The 19,679-nt window shown below is 47.0% G+C and overlaps 1 protein-coding gene across 2 annotated transcripts in view; it reads left to right on the top strand.

The window, feature by feature from the left end:
- The window catches only part of CDCP1 (CUB domain containing protein 1), a 112,650-nt gene that overhangs the window by 19,988 nt on the left and 72,983 nt on the right, over window positions 1–19,679 (top strand). For both annotated transcript variants that reach the window (XM_081344333.1, XM_081344332.1), the window contains exons 2-4: window positions 12,646–12,852; window positions 17,566–17,919; window positions 19,221–19,589. In XM_081344333.1, the coding sequence (XP_081200459.1) occupies window positions 12,646–12,852; window positions 17,566–17,919; window positions 19,221–19,589 (930 nt within the window). The remainder of the gene's footprint in view (window positions 1–12,645; window positions 12,853–17,565; window positions 17,920–19,220; window positions 19,590–19,679) is intronic.

The following is a 19,679-nucleotide window of genomic DNA, read 5'->3' as shown; positions in this document are numbered from 1 at the left end:
AGCAAGCCAAACGCATAGGCAGCAGCAGAGGCAGGCTGTGCAGATTCCCCGTACATGAGATTGGGATTTTTCCCCCCTCTGCTGGATTTTTGCTGCCATACTGTTTAACTTTCTTTAAAGTTTATTTGATACAGAATGGGAAGGATTCACTTTCTGCATCAAGTAATCTTTAAAGAAAGTTAAACAGTATGGCAGCGAAAATCCAGTAGCAGGGGAAAACCTCCCAGTTTTTTAAGACACCAGACTAGTGTGCATTCACGTGCCTCCAATCCCCTTGCTTGCTGCAAAGCCAGATTGGAGTCCTCGGCCCACTCCTTCCAGCCCATTTCAGAGGCGGTCCAAAAGAGAGGGAATGGTTCCCATCCCATCTGATCGCTGCAGGGCTTTGTTTCCAAAGACCCTCTGCACAGGCTCCAGACAAAACTCTGGGACTGAAAAAGCAGCAATGGGAGCAAAGGGCTGTTCAAAGGAGGAGGAAGAAGGTGGGGAAAGTCACTACTGAACAGGTGAGGCATGACAGATGTTGGGGCATGATAAGCCTGGGTGTGGAGGCCCTTCGGCATGGTAAACGGTTGTGGGGTGCATGGGGCAGCTCCCCTCCACCTGGCAGTGCCTCCCCCTAGCAGAGAACCAGTTATTAAATTATCTGAATCCAACCACTGGATTTAGATGTATTTAAAAATTTGTTTCTTCTGCCTAATTTATTAAATCAACGTCTAATTCAAAATTAAATGTTTTGGAGAAATCCAGAGTGGTTTACAAGAAAACTCAAAGACCACTATTGTAAAGCATCACCAGCACTGCTTAAAACAATATTAAAAGTGTGTATTTTAAGAAAGAAAAATATTACTAGTAATTTACTTAGTGCTGTTTGACTAAAATATGTTTTTGTTCTACACATGCCTGGCTAAACAGTGTGTTTGGGATTGCCTCTAAACGAGTGAGGGATGCACTGTTCATATTTTCCAATTGGGGTGCTGTCTCTGAGAAGGCTCTGCTTGTGGCCACTGTTCTATAAACCAAACCAGGATCTTAATGGATGGTAAACAAAGATGATTAGGGGGCTGGAGGCTAAAACATATGACAAATGTTTGTGGGAATTGGGTATGTCTAGCCTAGTGAAAAGGATTAGGGATGGTAACATGATAGCAGCATTCCAATATTTGACAGGCTGCCACAGAGAAGAAGGGGTCAACATATTTTCCAAAGCATCAGAAAGCAATAATACATGAAAACTAATCAAGAAGAAAACTAGCCTAGAACTAAGGACTTGAGAAAACAACTAACCAGTGAAAAGGCTTGCCTTCAGAAGTTGTGGATGCTCTATCACTGGAGGCTTTTAAGAAGAGATTGGATATTCCATCGTTGTTGTGATTCAGGGTCAGCCTGTGGGTTCGGCAGTTGGGTCGGATGACTCAGAGGAGGAGGGGGGTGTTGAAGACCTTGCTGAGGGGGTTGAAGATCTTGCTGATGAGAGCCCTCAGCCAGGCCCCTCCCACTTGGTCACCACGGAGACCCAGCTGTGTGAGCCTGACAGCGTGGATGAAGATGACCCACAGCTGGCCCTGTTCAAGGACGCCCAACGCAGGAGGCAGTCAATTAGGAGTAAACAGAGGAAGGCAATGGGGCTTCTCGGAAGGAGGCAGAGAGAAGCCACGCCCTGAACTCTATATAAGGGGAATGTGTGGGGAGGGCTGATTTGCTGAAGGCAACCGCTTGGATAGTTCGTGTTTCTTAAAGCTCCTGTTTCTTGGTTCGTGTCTTGTTTGTTTTTGTAGCTATAAATTTGACAGGCGTAATTCCAGCCTCTTGCCGTTTGTAAAGGGGTTGTCCCTGCCTTTTCTGCAGGGCCGGTAACAGGCTGGTACAGAACAATCGTCTGGAATGGTGTAAATCTCCTGCTTGAGCAGGGGGTTGGGCTAGAAGACCTCTAAGGTCTCTTCTAACTTTGTTATTCTTTGAGAGACATGCTGCCAACCTCTCCCCATCCCCTCGTCCCTTCCTGGGCACAGAGAGAGGGAAGGAGGGGAGGGAAACAGAAAGGAAAGAAGGAAGGAAAGAAGGAAGGAAGGAAATGGGAATGAAAAGGAGGGAGGCAGGGAAGGAAGGAGGGGAGGGAGGAAGGAAGGAGGCAGATTGGAATGAGAGGGAGGGAGGGTCTGATGGAACTCCTGCCTTAGCACTTGGCCACCAGCAGCCCTGCTGCCCTTTCGCTAACCCCTATTGCTGAGGATGCTTTGGTTACAAAGCTGGATTTCCTCGCATGGAGAGGGAGTGGGCCTTCCTCTGAACCATGCACTTTACACTTCTGCACCCACTATGAGCAATCTGGCCAAGGAGAGCGAGCACAGCAGCAGCCTTGAGAAGGAGGTAAGCGCAGCTGGGCGTCCCCTTGGGGAAGTGGGGCTAGGCTAGGCTGTGCTGCGGGGTCCCTGAACTCAATGGCTGGGCACTTGACCTCCGCTGCCCAGGGCTCTTGGTAGCCTGTGCCACGTCTGGGGGCCCCCTGCATGACCTGAGAGGGACAGTGAGGCTCCTCCAATGGACCATGCCCCAGCGCTCGCCCTGGTCCCACCCTCCTCCGCCGGAGACTCTTGGATCCACCCCAGTCCTGCACAGGTCCACACAGGCATCCTGGCACAAGCAATGTCGAGCTGGCCATGCCCACCCAGTGGACCACGCCTATCCCAGCCACACCCACCCGCCCCCCAAGGGCAAACACAATACTGATGCGGTCTTAGAGTTTTGGATATATAGGTCCTTTTGTGTCCCTACATGGTTCCTTCTCCACCAATTGTATGTTTTATTGAAGCATGAGAGAACTGAACTCTCATAATCCATTGTGTCATGCTGAAACATTTATAATAAGCTTTAAAAATTCTCTTCTTTTAAGAATGATGTATACTTCCTGTAATACTAATAAGAATACATGTGGGAAGAAACATAGGAAAAAGAAAAAAATCATTATGAATCATAATTATAAATCAAATTTGTATTAACTTTTTATATCCTTGTTAAATTTGTTAATCCTAAGCATGCAACATGCAGAACACTCATGTTGTGCTTCCAGATATTTAATGAGTAGAAATTTTGATTGTCCTTTCTTTGGGCTTCACATTTTTGCTATTCAAATGAGATTGGTTTGGATCAACAGCTTTTACTGTTCTGAACAATGGGGAATGATATACGTGGTAAAAGAATCACTGGATAATAGATGAGAATGATCATTTCTATTAGCTGTATTTTTTATTGGGAAAGAGATGCTGTCTAGGTTGATGCGTAGTTGGAGAATAGAGTAGTTTTACCAGCAACATGGACAAGATTTTTGTAATGAGTCAGCCAAGAGTTTAACACAGTGAATAATGTAGAATAACTATAGCCACAAAAAATTTGTTTCGTCGGCTTGAGTGTTTCCAGTGCGATTGTGGAAAGACAAATGTGTCTATGGAAATAAACAAAAAGTAATCAGGAATCTGCTGGAATCTTTTCTGACTAACAGATTTTGTGTATGTGTTAAACCATCCTATCCTCCCCCTCATCATTTAAATCCTACATCGGTGTAACCATTCCGGTGCATCTGATGGAATGAGCTACTGCTCATAAAAGCTTATGCCTTTTAATAATTAGAAAAGATGTAACCCAATTTTTTATGATTAATAACAATAGCAATAACACTTACATACTGCTTCACAGTGCTTTACAGCTCTCTATAAGCGGTTTATAGAGTCAGCCTGTTGGCCCCAACAATCTAGGTCCTCATTTTACCGACCTCAGAAGGATGGAAGGCTGAGTCAACCTTGAACCAGATACTCGAACTGCCAAATTGCTGGCAGCCGGCAGTCAGCAGAAGTAGCCTGCAGTACTGCATTCTAACTACTGTAGCGTCACGGCTCAAATTAAGTGATTTACAGGGCAAAAACTGTTTGAAAACTATTTTCCTAAAGTATGTCGTTCTAATAAACAATTAGATTTAGAGAAGGCACACTGTTCGTGTGCCTTTTCAACACATCCACCACTTTCTCCATACAACTTGTTTTGACCTTCAGCTTATAACTGAGAACAGTCAATTGCTAATCATTTGAAGAGCATACTTGTCTTGAAGGTCTGCTTTTGCTTATCTCCAGTATATCTTATTTTGAAGTATATTAGAATGTACTATTCTTTATTGTAATGTTAAGCCTTGTAGCACTTCTTTAGTTGCTAAACATAGTATATGACCATGCTAAAATTTTAGTTGCATTTGAGTAGAATGAACCCAACCTGACTTTGATTATTTTTCCCCGAGTATGTATGTATGTATGTATGTATGTATGTATGTATGTATTATTTATTTATTTATTTATTTATTTATTTATTTATTATTTATTATTTATTTATTTATTTATTTATTTATTTATTTATTTATTTATTTATTTATTTATTTATTTATTTCAATTTATATACCGCCCTTTTCCCGAAGGACTCAGGGTGGTTTACAGGGCAAAATTAAAACAATACAATATAAAAATTAAAATAAAATTAAATCAATAGCCCCAAAATTTAAAATTAGAATTTAAAAACCTTAAAACCCCTCAGTCCAGGCCAGCTAACTCAAAAAGCCAGGTTTTTAGGTCCCGGTGAAACGAACGAAGGTCGGGGGCGATCTGGAGTTCCACTGGCAATTGATTCCATAGGGCAGAGAACGCCCTCCCCCGGGGGATCACCCGCTGGCATTCCCTGACCGGCGGGACCCTGAGGAGGCCCTCCCTGTGGGAGCGCACAGGACAATGGGGAGTTGATGCTGGCAGCAGGTGCTCCCTGAGATAATCCGGACCCATGCCATTTAGGGCTTTATAGGTCATCACCAGCACCTTGAATCTCACACGCAGGGCGACTGGAAGCCAATGCAGCTCGCGAAGAAGAGGTGTTACACGGGAGTATCGGGAGACTCCCATCACAACTTGCGCGGCTGCATTCTGCACCAGCTGAAGCCTCCGTGTGGTCCTCAAGGGCAGCCCCATGTAGAGAGCATTGCAGTAGTCTATCTGGGAGGTCACGAGCGCATGAGTGACTATGCATAGGGCATCTCGGTCCAGATAGGGCTGCAACTGGCACACCAGGTGAACCTGGGCAAATGCCCCCCTGGCCACGGCTCCTATATGATCTTCCAAACTGAGCCGTGAGTCCAGGAGTCCAGGTTGCGGGCCCTATTAACGGGGGGGGGGTAACATTTCACTCCCCATACTTAGCGATGGAAAAGACTGGTTAATCCGAGATGCCGGTATGCACAGCCACTCAGTCTTGGCAGGATTGAGTCGAAGCCTGTTTGTCCCCATCCAAACCCAGACCGCCTCCAAGCAACTGGACATCACGTTGAGGGCATCACTGGGTTGGTTCGGGGTGGAAAGAAAAAGCTGGGTATCATCAGCATACTGATGATACCCCACCCCGAAACCACGAATGAGTATGATGTTTACAGGTAGGCCTTGAGTTATGAATGTAATGGAGCCTGCACATTCCACTCGTAACTTGAAAACTCGTGGGAGTGTATCTCATACCCCGAACAAGAAAACTCCCTGTGTCAATGCAGCAATGTAAGAGACAATGTAAGAGACAGCCTTTTGTTTAAACTGCTTCACTTTGAATCTTGAAGGGAGGGAATTTTTCTGACGTCTACGTACAGAATGGGAGGAGAGACCTCATATGTGAAACTAATTGGATAATGTGATTTATGACGTGTAGATAAGGGCAGGGATTGTGTGTGTGTTACGATGGGTTTGGGGGGAGGAGATTTCAGATTCTGGCATCCCTCCATGAGTGCCGATGTTTCGTTTCATTACTGAGACTTTTTAGATAAATAATATCCCTGTAATTTGTTTGATTTGTCTTATTCATTGGAACAATGACATCATGCCAGAATCTTCTTTCTTTCAAAGGGGTGTCCTGAACCCCCGCCGCTGTCTCTGTTAGGAGAGATAAGCTGGCGAAGATTCAGGGAAGAATCCTCAAGATGGAAAGAGAAGGCCTGATTGCTGATGAAACTTCTGAAGAGGAAATAATAAATAGTTTTCTGTGGGAAGATGAATTCGAGCCGATTTCCAAACTTCAGCAGAGAACTGGGTTTATCTCGTCGTCAAGCTGGAACCACTCCAGTAGAGAATACGTGCGGCAAGAGGCCCCAGAAGCAGATTGGGGAGGAGAATCTGGGTGAGTGGAAAATCCTGTCTGCAGATCAGACTGCCTGCCAGACCCAGGAGTCCCCTGCCAAACCCTCCAGACCCATAGAGACAGAGGACCCCAGCCTGGGGCCTCTGCAGCAATGGGAGGTTGGGAAGCCCCCACAAGTGAAAGGCCAACAACCTCTGAGCTTGCTCCTGCTAATAGAAGTCGTGCAACAGCTGGGGGTGGTGCAGAAGCCTGGAGATCAGGAGCTGGTGGGAGGACAACAGCAAGGGTGGCAGCAGCAGGACCCAAACATGCAACCCCTGAACGTACAGCAGGACCAGTGGGGCCAGCAACAGTGGGGGCCCTGGCAACCATTAAATCAGCAACCAGAGTGGGGCCAGCAGCAACTGCAGACACAACAACAGCAGTGGGCCCCCCAGCAACCATTTAACCAACAATCAGGGAGGGACCAGCAGCAATGGGGGCCCCAGCAACCATTTAATCAACAACCAGGGTGGGGCCAGCAGCAATGGGGACCCCAGCAACCAATGATGAACCCACCCTTCAGAGCAACCTTCGATGGGGACCCAGAGAAACTGATTTTCTTCCTCAACCATGTACACTCTCATCTGAATAGCTGGGCCCATCTCTACCCAGACCCAGGTGCTATGGTCGATGTGATTGTGTCCAGCCTAGAGGGAAAAGCATCTGAATGGTTGAACAATTTATATAACAAGCACTTGGAGGACCCCCTCCTTTTCCTCCTAGGGCTGAGGGAAAGATTTGAGGACCCATCCGTCACCCTCAGAGCGGAAGAGCAAATCCATAAGATAAAGCAAGCTGGCTGGCCTGCCCTGGAGTACGTGCGGGAGTTTCAAAAGCTGGCTGGTCGGATAGAGAGATGGCTCGAGCAATCCATAATTAATCTTTTTAAAGGAGGGTTAGATGACTACCTTTCTCTGGCATGTATCTACCGAGCTGTGCCTGACCAACTGCATGAATGGTACCAGGTAGCGGTGAAATTAGATGTTCAGCTCACCCGCTATAAGAAGCCTCTCCTACCTAAACCCGAGCCAAGGACAGAACAACCTGAATGGCACTCACCCCCACGAAGATCTCCAACTACTGTGAGGGCTGAAAGACCCAAGCCAACTGTAGACCTGGCAATTAAGTGTTTCCGATGCGGACAGCAGGGACATCAAGCAGCGAAATGCCCAGTCACCTTTCCCCAGCAGCAGAACAGACCAGGACCAGCAGTGAGAAAGAAACCTGCACAGTGGCTAAAGGGAGAGAAATCCAACCGGATGACATAGGAACCTGTTGTCCAGGTCACATCCCCCACACGGGAGGACGTTGGAACTCAGACTGGATCCACCCCAGTTCTACCCTCTTTCGACAGCGATGACAAAAGGGGAGAATGAAAGTACATACCGGGAAGAAAAAATTTCCTAGCTGATGCGCTATCCCGACTGCCACAGTACAAAAGTGAACGTGAAGAGGTCTACGAGGCAATTATCCCCAGTTCACAACCTGCTGCACAACTCACGCCTCGCAGAACCCCTAATCTTGATGACCTGGGGGTGAAGAAGATAAAACGAGAGCTCCTTACCGATCAATGGTTCAAAGATAATCAAACCTCCCTAACATGCAGGGATGGTTTGGCATACATGGGTGGAAAATTGTGTCTACCTGAAACCCTTCATCTCAATGCTCTCAGACACAGCCATGATGTAAAACAGGCTGGACACTTCGGATATTTAAAAACTCTACATCTCACTCACCGGCAATTTTGGTGGCTGGGATTAAAACGAGACATAGAAAACTATGTCAAGAGCTGCACTGTATGTGCCACCATGAAAAGAATCCCAGGAAAGACCCCTGGGTTACTGCAACCGGTGGCCGAACCTTCTCAACCATGGGAAGAAATAGCTATGGACTTTATAGTAGACTTACCCGACAGTAGAGGAAATACTGTCATTTGGACTGTGATAGACCTATTTTCAAAACAGGCTCACTTTATCGCCTGCAAAGGACTTCCATTGGCTCAACGCCTGACTAAGTTGTTCCTAAAACATATCTATTGACTACATGGTGCCCCTAAGCGAATAATTTCAGACAGAGGGGTGCAGTTTACAGTGAAATTTTGGAGAAACTTTCTTAAATTAATTGGATCATCTCAAGGCCTATCAACTGCTTTTCACCTGGCTACTAATGGAGCCGCAGAATCCGCCAACAAAATGGTGGAACAATACCTTAGATGCTACGTCTTTTACCAACAAACAAACTGGCCCGACCTCCTCCCTTTCACAGAGGTGGCTTACAATAATTCAGTACATAGCAGCACCAGCTACACTCCTTTCCGTGTAGCCACAGGTAAAGAATTCAACCCCATACCGGAATATCCTCAGTTACCCTCTGCTTCCCAGACTCTTGATCATTGGGTGAGGGGTTGGGAAGAAGTTTGGAAAAATACAAAGGTGGCCTTAAAAAAATACTTTTGAGACCTACAAAAAGCAAGCTGACAAAAAGAGAGCTCCCCAAAGAACATTCCAAGTTGGGGAAAAGGTCTATTTGTCAACCAAATACTTATGCCTTAAACTACCCAATAAGAAATTGGGACCAAAATTCTTGGGGCCTTTCCCCATTATGAAAATCATCAACCCGGTCACAGTAAAATTGAAACTCCCCAGACTTTTGGGAAAAATTCACCTGGTGTTCCATTGCAGCTTACTGAAACCTTTTCGAGCCTCTACTTTAAGACCTCCCCCTAAGAAAGCCCTCATATTAGCGGGTCAGACCCATTATGAAGTGAAACGTATCCTTGACTCTAGAATCTTTAAGGGAAAATTGCAGTACCTAGTACAATGGAAGGGATACCTATTGTCTGAAGCCATTTGGGTGAAATCTAGCGATGTGAAAGCTGACAGACTTATCAAAAAGTTTTATGAGAAGAACCCCAACAAACCAAAAGTCAGCTCCTAACTTGTGTTTGTTTACATTACGGGATCTGTTCTTTTTGTAAGGGGGGGCTGGATGTCAATGCTGCAAACATTGACAGCCTTTTGTTTAAACTGCTTCACTTTGAATCTTGAAGGGAGGGAATTTTTCTAACGTCTATTTTGAGAAGATAAGAAGCCCACATACAGAATGGGAGGAGAGACCTCATATGTGAAACTAATTGGATAATGTGATTTATGATGTGTAGATAAGGGCGGGGATTGTGTGTGTGTTATGATGGGTTTGGGGGGAGGAGATTTCAGATTCTGGCATCACTCCATGAGTGCCGATATTTCATTTCATTACTAAGACTTTTTAGATAAATAATATGCCTGTAATTTGTTTGATTTGTCTTATTCATCGGAACCATGACATCCTGCTTGTTAAAACGCATGCGGCTTGTTAAGTGCACATGGTATCTCATGGTGGGGAAGACCATGGGGGGGGATAATGATGGAACAGGCTCCCAAGGCCTCCCGACCCACTAAGATACCCCCTCCCTTCTTGCTGTGCCGGACTTACTTACCTTGAAAAGATCTGTCTTCTCTCTGCCATGGTTCCTGCTTTTGAGGGACAGGAGAGTTGATGGAAGCCCCTGGGTACCATAATATCACGTGAGTTCAGGCATTAATACTCTTTCGCAGAGAATGGGTGCCTGAATTTTTGTGCTGTTTGCGATGCCTGCCTCCTTCCCCTCCAATTCTGGAGCCATGCAGCCACTGTCCTGGAATGAAAATTAGAGAGACTTTTCCATGCTTCTGGAGATTGGATTCAGGCCTCGGAGGACTTCTCCAAGCTGCTGCTGCCTGGAATGGAGCTTCCAGAGATTGGATCCAGGCCTGGGAAGGGTCCTCCAATCCGTTTGTGCCTGGAACGGAGGTCAGAGTAGGTCCAGAGGCTTTATTCTGGGTGGCAGCAGCTTGGAACAGTCCTCTGACGCCTGTATCCAACCTCTGGAGGCATGCAAAAGCTTCCCCATCTCCATTCCGGGCTTGGAGGCTTGGATCCAACCTCTGGAACTCCTGTCCAGGCGGCAACAGCTTAGAGGACCCATCTGAGGCCAGTATCCAACCTCTGGAAGCTCTGTTCCGGGCAGCAGCAGCTTGGAGGACCCCTCTGGGGCCTGGATCCAACCTTTGAAGGCATGCAGAAGCCTCTCCCGCCTTCCGTTCTGGGTGGCTTGGAGGAGGCCTCCGAGGCTCTGGGGACAACAGGGTCACTTTTTCCCCCAGCACAGCGAGCTCTGGCGGGCTAGATGCAGGTGCGAGGGGCCTGGCCTTCTTGCTCAGTATGTCTGCCTTCAGGTAGAAAGAAGTTGGGGGCAGGAGCAGAAGACAGGCATTGTTCACATAGAGAAGGAAAGTTTCTGAGATCCGTGATTTGGCGCAACTTCAAACGCTTGTGCGAGATCATGGACTCCAGAAACTTTCATTCTCGGCACAAAAAGCATTTTCAAACAGATTCTCCTCTCCTCAAAGGGAAAGAAACTGGCAAAAGAGGATTTTTGCAAGGTAAGTGAGTCTGGCACAGCAGGAAGGGAGAGGGAAGCAGTTGTGAGGAGTGGGGGGGGGAAATGGGGTGAATGTTGGAGAGCCTCTACAACTGCCGGAGTGCTGCAATATTCGTAATTTTGGGACTTGTTCATAAACACTAGGGGGTGCTGATTGTGTAATTTCAAATGAGCATTAAGTGAATGCTCAGTTGTGGTTTACGTGTACTGTGCAGTGTTCCAGGTTCCTTTAAAAGTTCTCACAATGCCATGTTTTCTTAAATTGATCTCTGCAGGTAGGCAATGGATCTTTGCTATTTGCTAATTGTAACAGATTTGTTAGTTTTAATTAGCACGTCAGCTGGTAATTTTTAAGAAGGTTGTGGGTGTTTAGTGGAAAAAAATGAACATACTTTTTTGAAAAAAAATGACAAATCTTAAAAGTTTGTGTTTTGAATTTTTTTAAAACAGAGACAGTGATAGCTTTCTCTGTAACATCTACCTTAGATCCAATCTCTGAAATTTCTGAGGCTTTCTGCATGAGATGAGGAAGTTGTTCTTTTTCTTCTTGCGTCCTCTGCATTCTTCAGGATGATTTTTCAGTGATGGGAAGCAAAATATGGAGGAGTATTGCACCTACATAAATATATTTTTATTTGTATTCTGTTTTTCTCAAACGCATGCAAATGTGTAGAAAAAGAAAAGAAATTAATTCATTCAGATTGGATGGGGTAGAATAAGTGATATATATATATATATATATATATATATATATATATATATATATGTGTGTGTGTGTGTGTGTGTGTGTGTGTGTATGTGTATGTGTATGTATATATATATGTATATATGTATAGATTTAAGATTTAAGATTTATTGAGATTTTTATACCGCCCTTCTCCCAAAGGGACTCAGGGCGGTTCACAGGGCATAAATATAAACAACAGTACAAACATTAAAAGATAATTAAATTAATGCCCAAGTTAAAACCAGAATAATAAAACAAACCTATAAAAACCCAAGTACCCCCATCAGGCCAGACCCGCTAGTTCGAATAAATGGGTCTTCAACCCGCGACGGAAGGATCGGAGGTCTGATGCCATCCGGAGCTCAACCGGCAGTTGGTTCCATAACGCCGGAGCACCCACAGAGAAGGCCCTCCCCCTGGGGGCCACCAGTCGACATTCCCTGACAGGAGGCACCCTGAGGAGGCCCTCTCTGTGGGCGCGCACAGGGCGGAGGGGAGTATATATGTGTATATATGTATATGTGTGTGTGTGTGTATATATATATATATATATATATATATATATATATATATATATATATATATGTATATATATATATATATATATATATATATATATATATGTATATATATATATATATATATATATATATATATATATATATATATATATATATATATATATATATATATATATATATATATATATATATATATATATGGATCTTTGGTCATTCGGGTTTTTCCCCGTGTAGAACTAAAGGTGTAGGCGCAACGTTTCGACGGAATCCCATCCGTCATCATCCCGCGAAAACCTCAGAAAACAAATATATATATATATATACACACACACACACACACATACATACATCATACATACATACATACAGGGCTTTTTTTGTCATAGAACGCTCAGAATGGAGTTCCAGCACCTTTTTTGGATGGAACCTTGTAGGGTAGGCAAGGCCGGTTGTATGACATGTGTGAGTTCCAGCACCTTTTTCTTTTACAAAAAAGCACTGTATATATACATATATTATATATATATAATAGTTCTGTATATATATAATAGTTCTGTCTATCTTTCTGCCTCTCTCTGTCAATACACAGTAACAGAGTTCTAAAGCATCTTAGTATTCTAACTGATCGTGTACATCTACTTCATCAGATGAAGATAATTGTATTATTTCATGAAAGCTGATATAATAATAAATATCTTGTTCTTAAAATGCCAGAGGTCCATATATTTTCTCTCTTTTAATTCTAGGTGCCTTTGAAATTTCTCTTCAACCAGGTGGAAGCATAACAGTTAAAATAAAACCTGGGTTTTCTTTTCTAAATACCTGTGCATTGCGTGAAGGAAGAAAAACTCATTTTTCTGAGCAAATCATAATGCCTGGACAGAAGTTTCAATTTACCTTTGATTGTTCAACACCAGAGAAATATTGGTCCATAGTTGTGGAGAAAAACATTGGTAAGCAATGTTACATGAACTGCATCTAAGATTACTGGGAGCTTGTCTCAAGTGTAAATGAACTTGTACAACCCCACCAGTGAAATGGATTAAAATCTATTTTTTCTTTCTTAGTATTTTAAAAGGACTATGTACTTTAAAGTTTACATTTCAGATTTTCTTACCTTTTTTAGATTATAATCTTTTGACTTTTTGTTTAATGAGACATTCTCTCTCTCACACACAGAACCCGCCCCATAAATGAGTAAAAATATGTTATGCTCAAAATTCCATTGTGAGCTTTCTTGAATACTGCTTGAACTGCTGCCATTTAAAAAATAGATAGTCCGGTACACATCTTTGCCTTCAAAGTGTGCAATGACAATTTGAGGGCAAAAATTTATAAAGTACAATTCTAAGCATACTTACTAAATTTGGTAACTTGCTGGGTTGGATTATATTTCCCAGAATTACCATAGAATTTATTGCCGAATAAGTTCTGAGCAAGACTACTATCCCATAAAGTACCGTATATACTTGAGTATAAGCCGAATTTTTCAGCCCACTTTTTGGGCTGAAAAATTCCACTTCGGCTTATACTCCAGTCAACAAAAAAACTTACCGAGGACTTGTGCGCGGCCGAGGCTTTGGTGCTTCCGGGATCGCCCGCACCTCTCCCAAGCCACCGCCGTCCGAGACCTGCCGAAGTTTGGGGAGGTTTGGGGAGGTGCGCGCGCACCTCCCCAAACTCCGCGCCTTGCCTGCCTGCTTCTTTCCGCAGCGGAAAGAAGCAGGCAGGCAGGGCGCGGAGGAACGGAGACTTGCCGACGTTTGGGGAGGTTTGGGCGCCTCCCCAAACCTCGGCAGGTCTCCGTTCCTCCGCGCAGACCTGCCGACGTTTGGGGAGGTTTGGGCGCCTCCCCAAACCTCCCCAAACCTCGGCAGGTCTCCGTTCCTCCTGCCGACCTTTGGGGAGGTTTGGGCGCCTCCCCAAACCTCCCCAGGTCTCCGTTCCTCCTGCCGACCTTTGGGGAGGTTTGGGCGCCTCCCCAAACCTCGGCAGGTCTCCGTTCCTCCTGCCGACCTTTGGGGAGGTTTGGGCGCCTCCCCAAACCTCCCCAAACCTCGGCAGGTCTCCGTTCCTCCTGCCGACCTTTGGGGAGGTTTGGGCGCCTCCCCAAACCTCCCCAAACCTCGGCAGGTCTCCGTTCCTCCTGCCGACCTTTGGGGAGGTTTGGGCGCCTCCCCAAACCTCGGCAGGTCTCCGTTCCTCCGCGCAGACCTGCCGACCTTTGGGGAGGTTTGGGCGCCTCCCCAAACGTCCCCAAACCTCGGCAGGTCTCCGTTCCTGTTTGGGGAGGTTTGGGCGCCTCCCCAAACCTCCCCAAACCTCGGCAGGTCTCCGTTCCTCCGCACAGACCTGCCGACCTTTGGGGAGGTTTGGGCGCCTCCCCAAACCTCCCCAAACCTCGGCAGGTCTCCGTTCCTGTTTGGGGAGGTTTGGGCGCCTCCCCAAACCTCGGCAGGTCTCCGTTCCTCCGCGCAGACCTGCCGACCTTTGGGGAGGTTTGGGCGCCTCCCCAAACGTCCCCAAACCTCGGCAGGTCTCCGTTCCTGTTTGGGGAGGTTTGGGCGCCTCCCCAAACCTCCCCAAACCTCGGCAGGTCTCCGTTCCTCCGCGCAGACCTGCCGACCTTTGGGGAGGTTTGGGCGCCTCCCCAAACCTCCCCAGGTCTCCGTTCCTCCTGCCGACCTTTGGGGAGGTTTGGGCGCCTCCCCAAACCTCGGCAGGTCTCCGTTCCTCCTGCCGACCTTTGGGGAGGTTTGGGCGCCTCCCCAAACCTCCCCAAACCTCGGCAGGTCTCCGTTCCTCCTGCCGACCTTTGGGGAGGTTTGGGCGCCTCCCCAAACCTCCCCAAACCTCGGCAGGTCTCCGTTCCTCCTGCCGACCTTTGGGGAGGTTTGGGCGCCTCCCCAAACCTCGGCAGGTCTCCGTTCCTCCGCGCAGACCTGCCGACCTTTGGGGAGGTTTGGGCGCCTCCCCAAACGTCCCCAAACCTCGGCAGGTCTCCGTTCCTGTTTGGGGAGGTTTGGGCGCCTCCCCAAACCTCCCCAAACCTCGGCAGGTCTCCGTTCCTCCGCGCAGACCTGCCGACCTTTGGGGAGGTTTGGGCGCCTCCCCAAACCTCCCCAAACCTCGGCAGGTCTCCGTTCCTGTTTGGGGAGGTTTGGGCGCCTCCCCAAACCTCGGCAGGTCTCCGTTCCTCCGCGCAGACCTGCCGACCTTTGGGGAGGTTTGGGCGCCTCCCCAAACGTCCCCAAACCTCGGCAGGTCTCCGTTCCTGTTTGGGGAGGTTTGGGCGCCTCCCCAAACCTCCCCAAACCTCGGCAGGTCTCCGTTCCTCCGCGCAGACCTGCCGACCTTTGGGGAGGTTTGGGCGCCTCCCCAAACGTCCCCAAACCTCGGCAGGTCTCCGTTCCTGTTTGGGGAGGTTTGGGCGCCTCCCCAAACCTCCCCAAACCTCGGCATGGTCTCCGTTCCTCCGCGCAGACCTGCCGACGTTTGGGGAGGTTTGGGCGCCTCCCCAAACCTCCCCAAACCTCGGCAGGTCTCCGTTCTTCCTGCCGACCTTTGGGGAGGTTTGGGCGCCTCCCCAAACCTCCCCAAACGTCGGCAGGTCTGCGCGGAGGAACGGAGACCTGCCGAGGTTTGGGGAGGTTTGGGGAGGCGCCCAAACCTCCCCAAACAGGAACGGAGACCTGCCGAGGTTTGGGGACGTTTGGGGAGGCGCCCAAACCTCCCCAAACGTCGGCAGGTCTGCGCGGAGGAACGGAGACCTGCCGAGGTTTGGGGAGGCGCCCAAACCTCCCCAAACAGGAACGGAGACCTGCCGAGGTTTGGGGACGTTTGGGGAGGCGCCCAAACCTCCCCAAAGGTCGGCAGGTCTGCGCGGAGGAACGGAGACCTGCCGAGGTTTGGGGAGGTTTGGGGAGGCGCCCAAACCTCCCCAAACAGGAACGGAGACCTGCCGAGGTTTGGGGACGTTTGGGGAGGCGCCCAAACCTCCCCAAAGGTCGGCAGGTCTGCGCGGAGGAACGGAGACCTGCCGAGGTTTGGGGAGGTTTGGGGAGGCGCCCAAACCTCCCCAAACAGGAACGGAGACCTGCCGAGGTTTGGGGACGTTTGGGGAGGCGCCCAAACCTCCCCAAAGGTCGGCAGGTCTGCGCGGAGGAACGGAGACCTGCCGAGGTTTGGGGAGGTTTGGGGAGGCGCCCAAACCTCCCCAAACAGGAACGGAGACCTGCCGAGGTTTGGGGAGGTTTGGGGAGGCGCCCAAACCTCCCCAAACGTCGGCAGGTCTGCGCGGAGGAACGGAGACCTGCCGAGGTTTGGGGAGGTTTGGGGAGGCGCCCAAACCTCCCCAAACAGGAACGGAGACCTGCCGAGGTTTGGGGACGTTTGGGGAGGCGCCCAAACCTCCCCAAAGGTCGGCAGGTCTGCGCGGAGGAACGGAGACCTGCCGAGGTTTGGGGAGGCGCCCAAACCTCCCCAAAGGTCGGCAGGAGGAACGGAGACCTGCCGAGGTTTGGGGAGGTTTGGGGAGGCGCCCAAACCTCCCCAAAGGTCGGCAGGAGGAACGGAGACCTGCCGAGGTTTGGGGAGGTTTGGGGAGGCACCCAAACCTCCCCAAAGGTCGGCAGGAGGAACGGAGACCTGCCGAGGTTTGGGGAGGCGCCCAAACCTCCCCAAAGGTCGGCAGGAGGAACGGAGACCTGCCGAGGTTTGGGGAGGCGCCCAAACCTCCCCAAAGGTCGGCAGGAGGAACGGAGACCTGCCGAGGTTTGGGGAGGTTTGGGGAGGCGCCCAAACCTCCCCAAAGGTCGGCAGGAGGAACGGAGACCTGCCGAGGTTTGGGGAGGCGCCCAAACCTCCCCAAAGGTCGGCAGGTCTGCGCGGAGGAACGGAGACCTGCAGAGGTTTGGGGAGGCGCCCAAACCTCCCCAAAGGTCGGCAGGAGGAACGGAGACCTGCCGAGGTTTGGGGAGGCGCCCAAACCTCCCCAAAGGTCGGCAGGAGGAACGGAGACCTGCCGAGGTTTGGGGAGGTTTGGGGAGGCGCCCAAACCTCCCCAAAGGTCGGCAGGAGGAACGGAGACCTGCCGAGGTTTGGGGAGGCGCCCAAACCTCCCCAAAGGTCGGCAGGAGGAACGGAGACCTGCCGAGGTTTGGGGAGGTTTGGGGAGGCGCCCAAACCTCCCCAAAGGTCGGCAGGAGGAACGGAGACCTGCCGACGTTTGGGGAGGTTTGGGGAGGCGCCCAAACCTCCCCAAAGGTCGGCAGGAGGAACGGAGACCTGCCAACGAGCCGCGGCCACACAGGGTATTCCTGTGTATTCAGGCTTGCAAAATGGCGGATCGAGCCTCTGCTGGCGGCAGAGGCTTGCAGAACGGCGGATCGGCTTATACTCGAGTCAATAACTTTTTCCAGTTTTTGGGGGTGAAATTGGGGGTCTCGGCTTATACTCGAGTCGGCTTATACTCAAGTATATACGGTAGTTAAAAACAACTTATATATATGTAGGAACTTTATGATAATGCTTAGTTATGGATTGCTGATAGAAAATTCTGATAGTGTGAACAGAAGGAAGAGTAAAATCATAGACCAAATCAATATGATTTATTATAGTCATTTCAGATTAAAGTATCAGTCTTACAGATTTCTCTTTGTTTCTAGATTGCCTGTCAGGTCCATGTCCTTTTGGAGATGTTCAGCTTCAGCCTCCTGGATTGCCACATCTTAATAAGACTTTCATTTGGGAGGCTAAAGCTAACAGAAGAGTTGGACTTGAACTGAAATTCTCTCCATGGTTAAGACAAATTCTGCCTGGAGATACCTGCCCTGATCAAATTATTTACAACATTGGCAGTCGTCTGGGGAAAGATAGAGTCCAAATTGGAACCTTCTGCAGAAATGGTTCAGTGTCACGGGTAAAGGCTCAAGGTGACGCTATTCTGAGTCTACAACTTCCTTGGGATTCAAAACTCACAGCCTCTGGAGTTAAGCTTGAAAGCAGATCATCCATACAACGTAAGCATAGGGGATTAATACTTTGCTTCTATTGTCATTGCATTTGCTACATTCAAATGAGATGCCTTACACAATCTTTTTAACTTTTTTCTGTGGCTTAGGGGTTAGGGGGAAAGAGGCAGAACCATTTACCAGGTTCTTTTATTTCTGCTTTTTAATGAATGACAATTTTTGTATGGATTATTTCAGTTTATTATTATTTTTAAGGATTATATGGGAATGTTTCAGATTTAAAGCAGAAAGTTTACCATCTTGAGGCTTCATTTAGTCTATTTGTGGATAATTTGGGAGGGGTTAAACCAACATTATGGATTATGCCTAGATGAGATTGAGCAAATGTTTATTGAAAAATATGGACTAATATATATGAAAGATGGACTTGCTCAAACTCAGAAGCTGTCAACAATGGATCTATGCCATATTTTGCACATATTTTAAGAAGCGTATCTACAAAATCTGGTGTGAGAGGTTAATCTAGCATTTAGCAAATGGTGTTATCTCTCTTTTTTATTTGATGGGGAAAAGAAAACCTTGCTTTTTTTAAAATGCTCAGTTTATTATTTAACTAGATTTATTATTTTTTCAATAAAAAATTAATTCATATTATTTTATACCATCAGATTTTTAAACAAGCTTTTTAAAATGAAATTTCATTTTAAAATTTCCAAAATACATGGAACAACTTTGGCCACTGTATGTACTTAATAAACAAAGTCCAATCCACTTCCACAGAGAGATTTTTAATGGAAAGTTGATAATCAGGAAGTCTTCATTTGTGCCTCACTTCTTAGACCGGAAGAAGAAAATATTACTCTTTTCATCGGACAATAGAAAATATTTTTCACTCCTAGATCAAAGCTGTAACTCAGAGTAAAGAAGATTGATCAGGAAGGAGAAGCTGGGCTATTTAACAACATATTCATATATAGGGATGTCCACAAATCATAGTAAATGGAGCTTAATGCTACCAGTAGAGGGTATTAATGCACATTCACTTTTTTCACGCTCCTTGGAAGGGTTTGAGGAGTATAGTATATCAGCTGAAAAGAGGCATTGATTCAGAGGAAAACTGAATGCTATTGTTGGACTTTAATGAGGCTATATAGAAAAAGGCATTTTCACTATCTAGATTGACTAGAGGAATTGGTCAATGGCTTCATTGCATTCTGAACAATCAAAAGTGAGGTGAATTGCTGCAGTGCATCCAACTAATTTCAGTGTCTCAAGCTTTGAGAAGCTTTGATTACTGTACATGAATTTTTTCTCCTTTGAATTAAATATTTCTCCTTTTTTAAATATAGGACTGTGCATTATAGAATCTACATTTAAAGGCAAATCATCAGCAACTTTGATGTCTGCGAATTATCCATTGGGGTTACCTGAAGATGAACTCATGACATGGCAATTTGTTCTTCCATCCAGCTTAAGAGCAGATATCAGTTTTATCAATTATACAAAACCAAACTGTGAACGGAAATATGAACGGGTGGAATACTCATTACCTGATTATTTTCCCGATACTAGAGTGTTATCCCTGAATGATGTGCAACCTGTCAATATTCCTGGTAGTTTCAACCTTTCCCTATATGGATGTGACCAAGATGATGTGAAGCCAGGGCTCCTCAGACTCTTATTTAAAGTGGTAGTAGATTACCCTAAAAATGAAGAGAGTAAGTAACCATTTTTCTCTCTGTTATGACCATTTTCTTTGGTTAATGTGTTCGAAAATTAACTAAATTTGAAGAAGTATTCCCCAACTA

The sequence above is a fragment of the Vipera berus genome (assembly GCF_964194415.1).
Source record: "Vipera berus genome assembly, chromosome: Z".
NCBI classification, from domain to species: domain Eukaryota; kingdom Metazoa; phylum Chordata; class Lepidosauria; order Squamata; family Viperidae; genus Vipera; species Vipera berus.
This window is presented reverse-complemented; position numbering and strand designations above follow the sequence as displayed.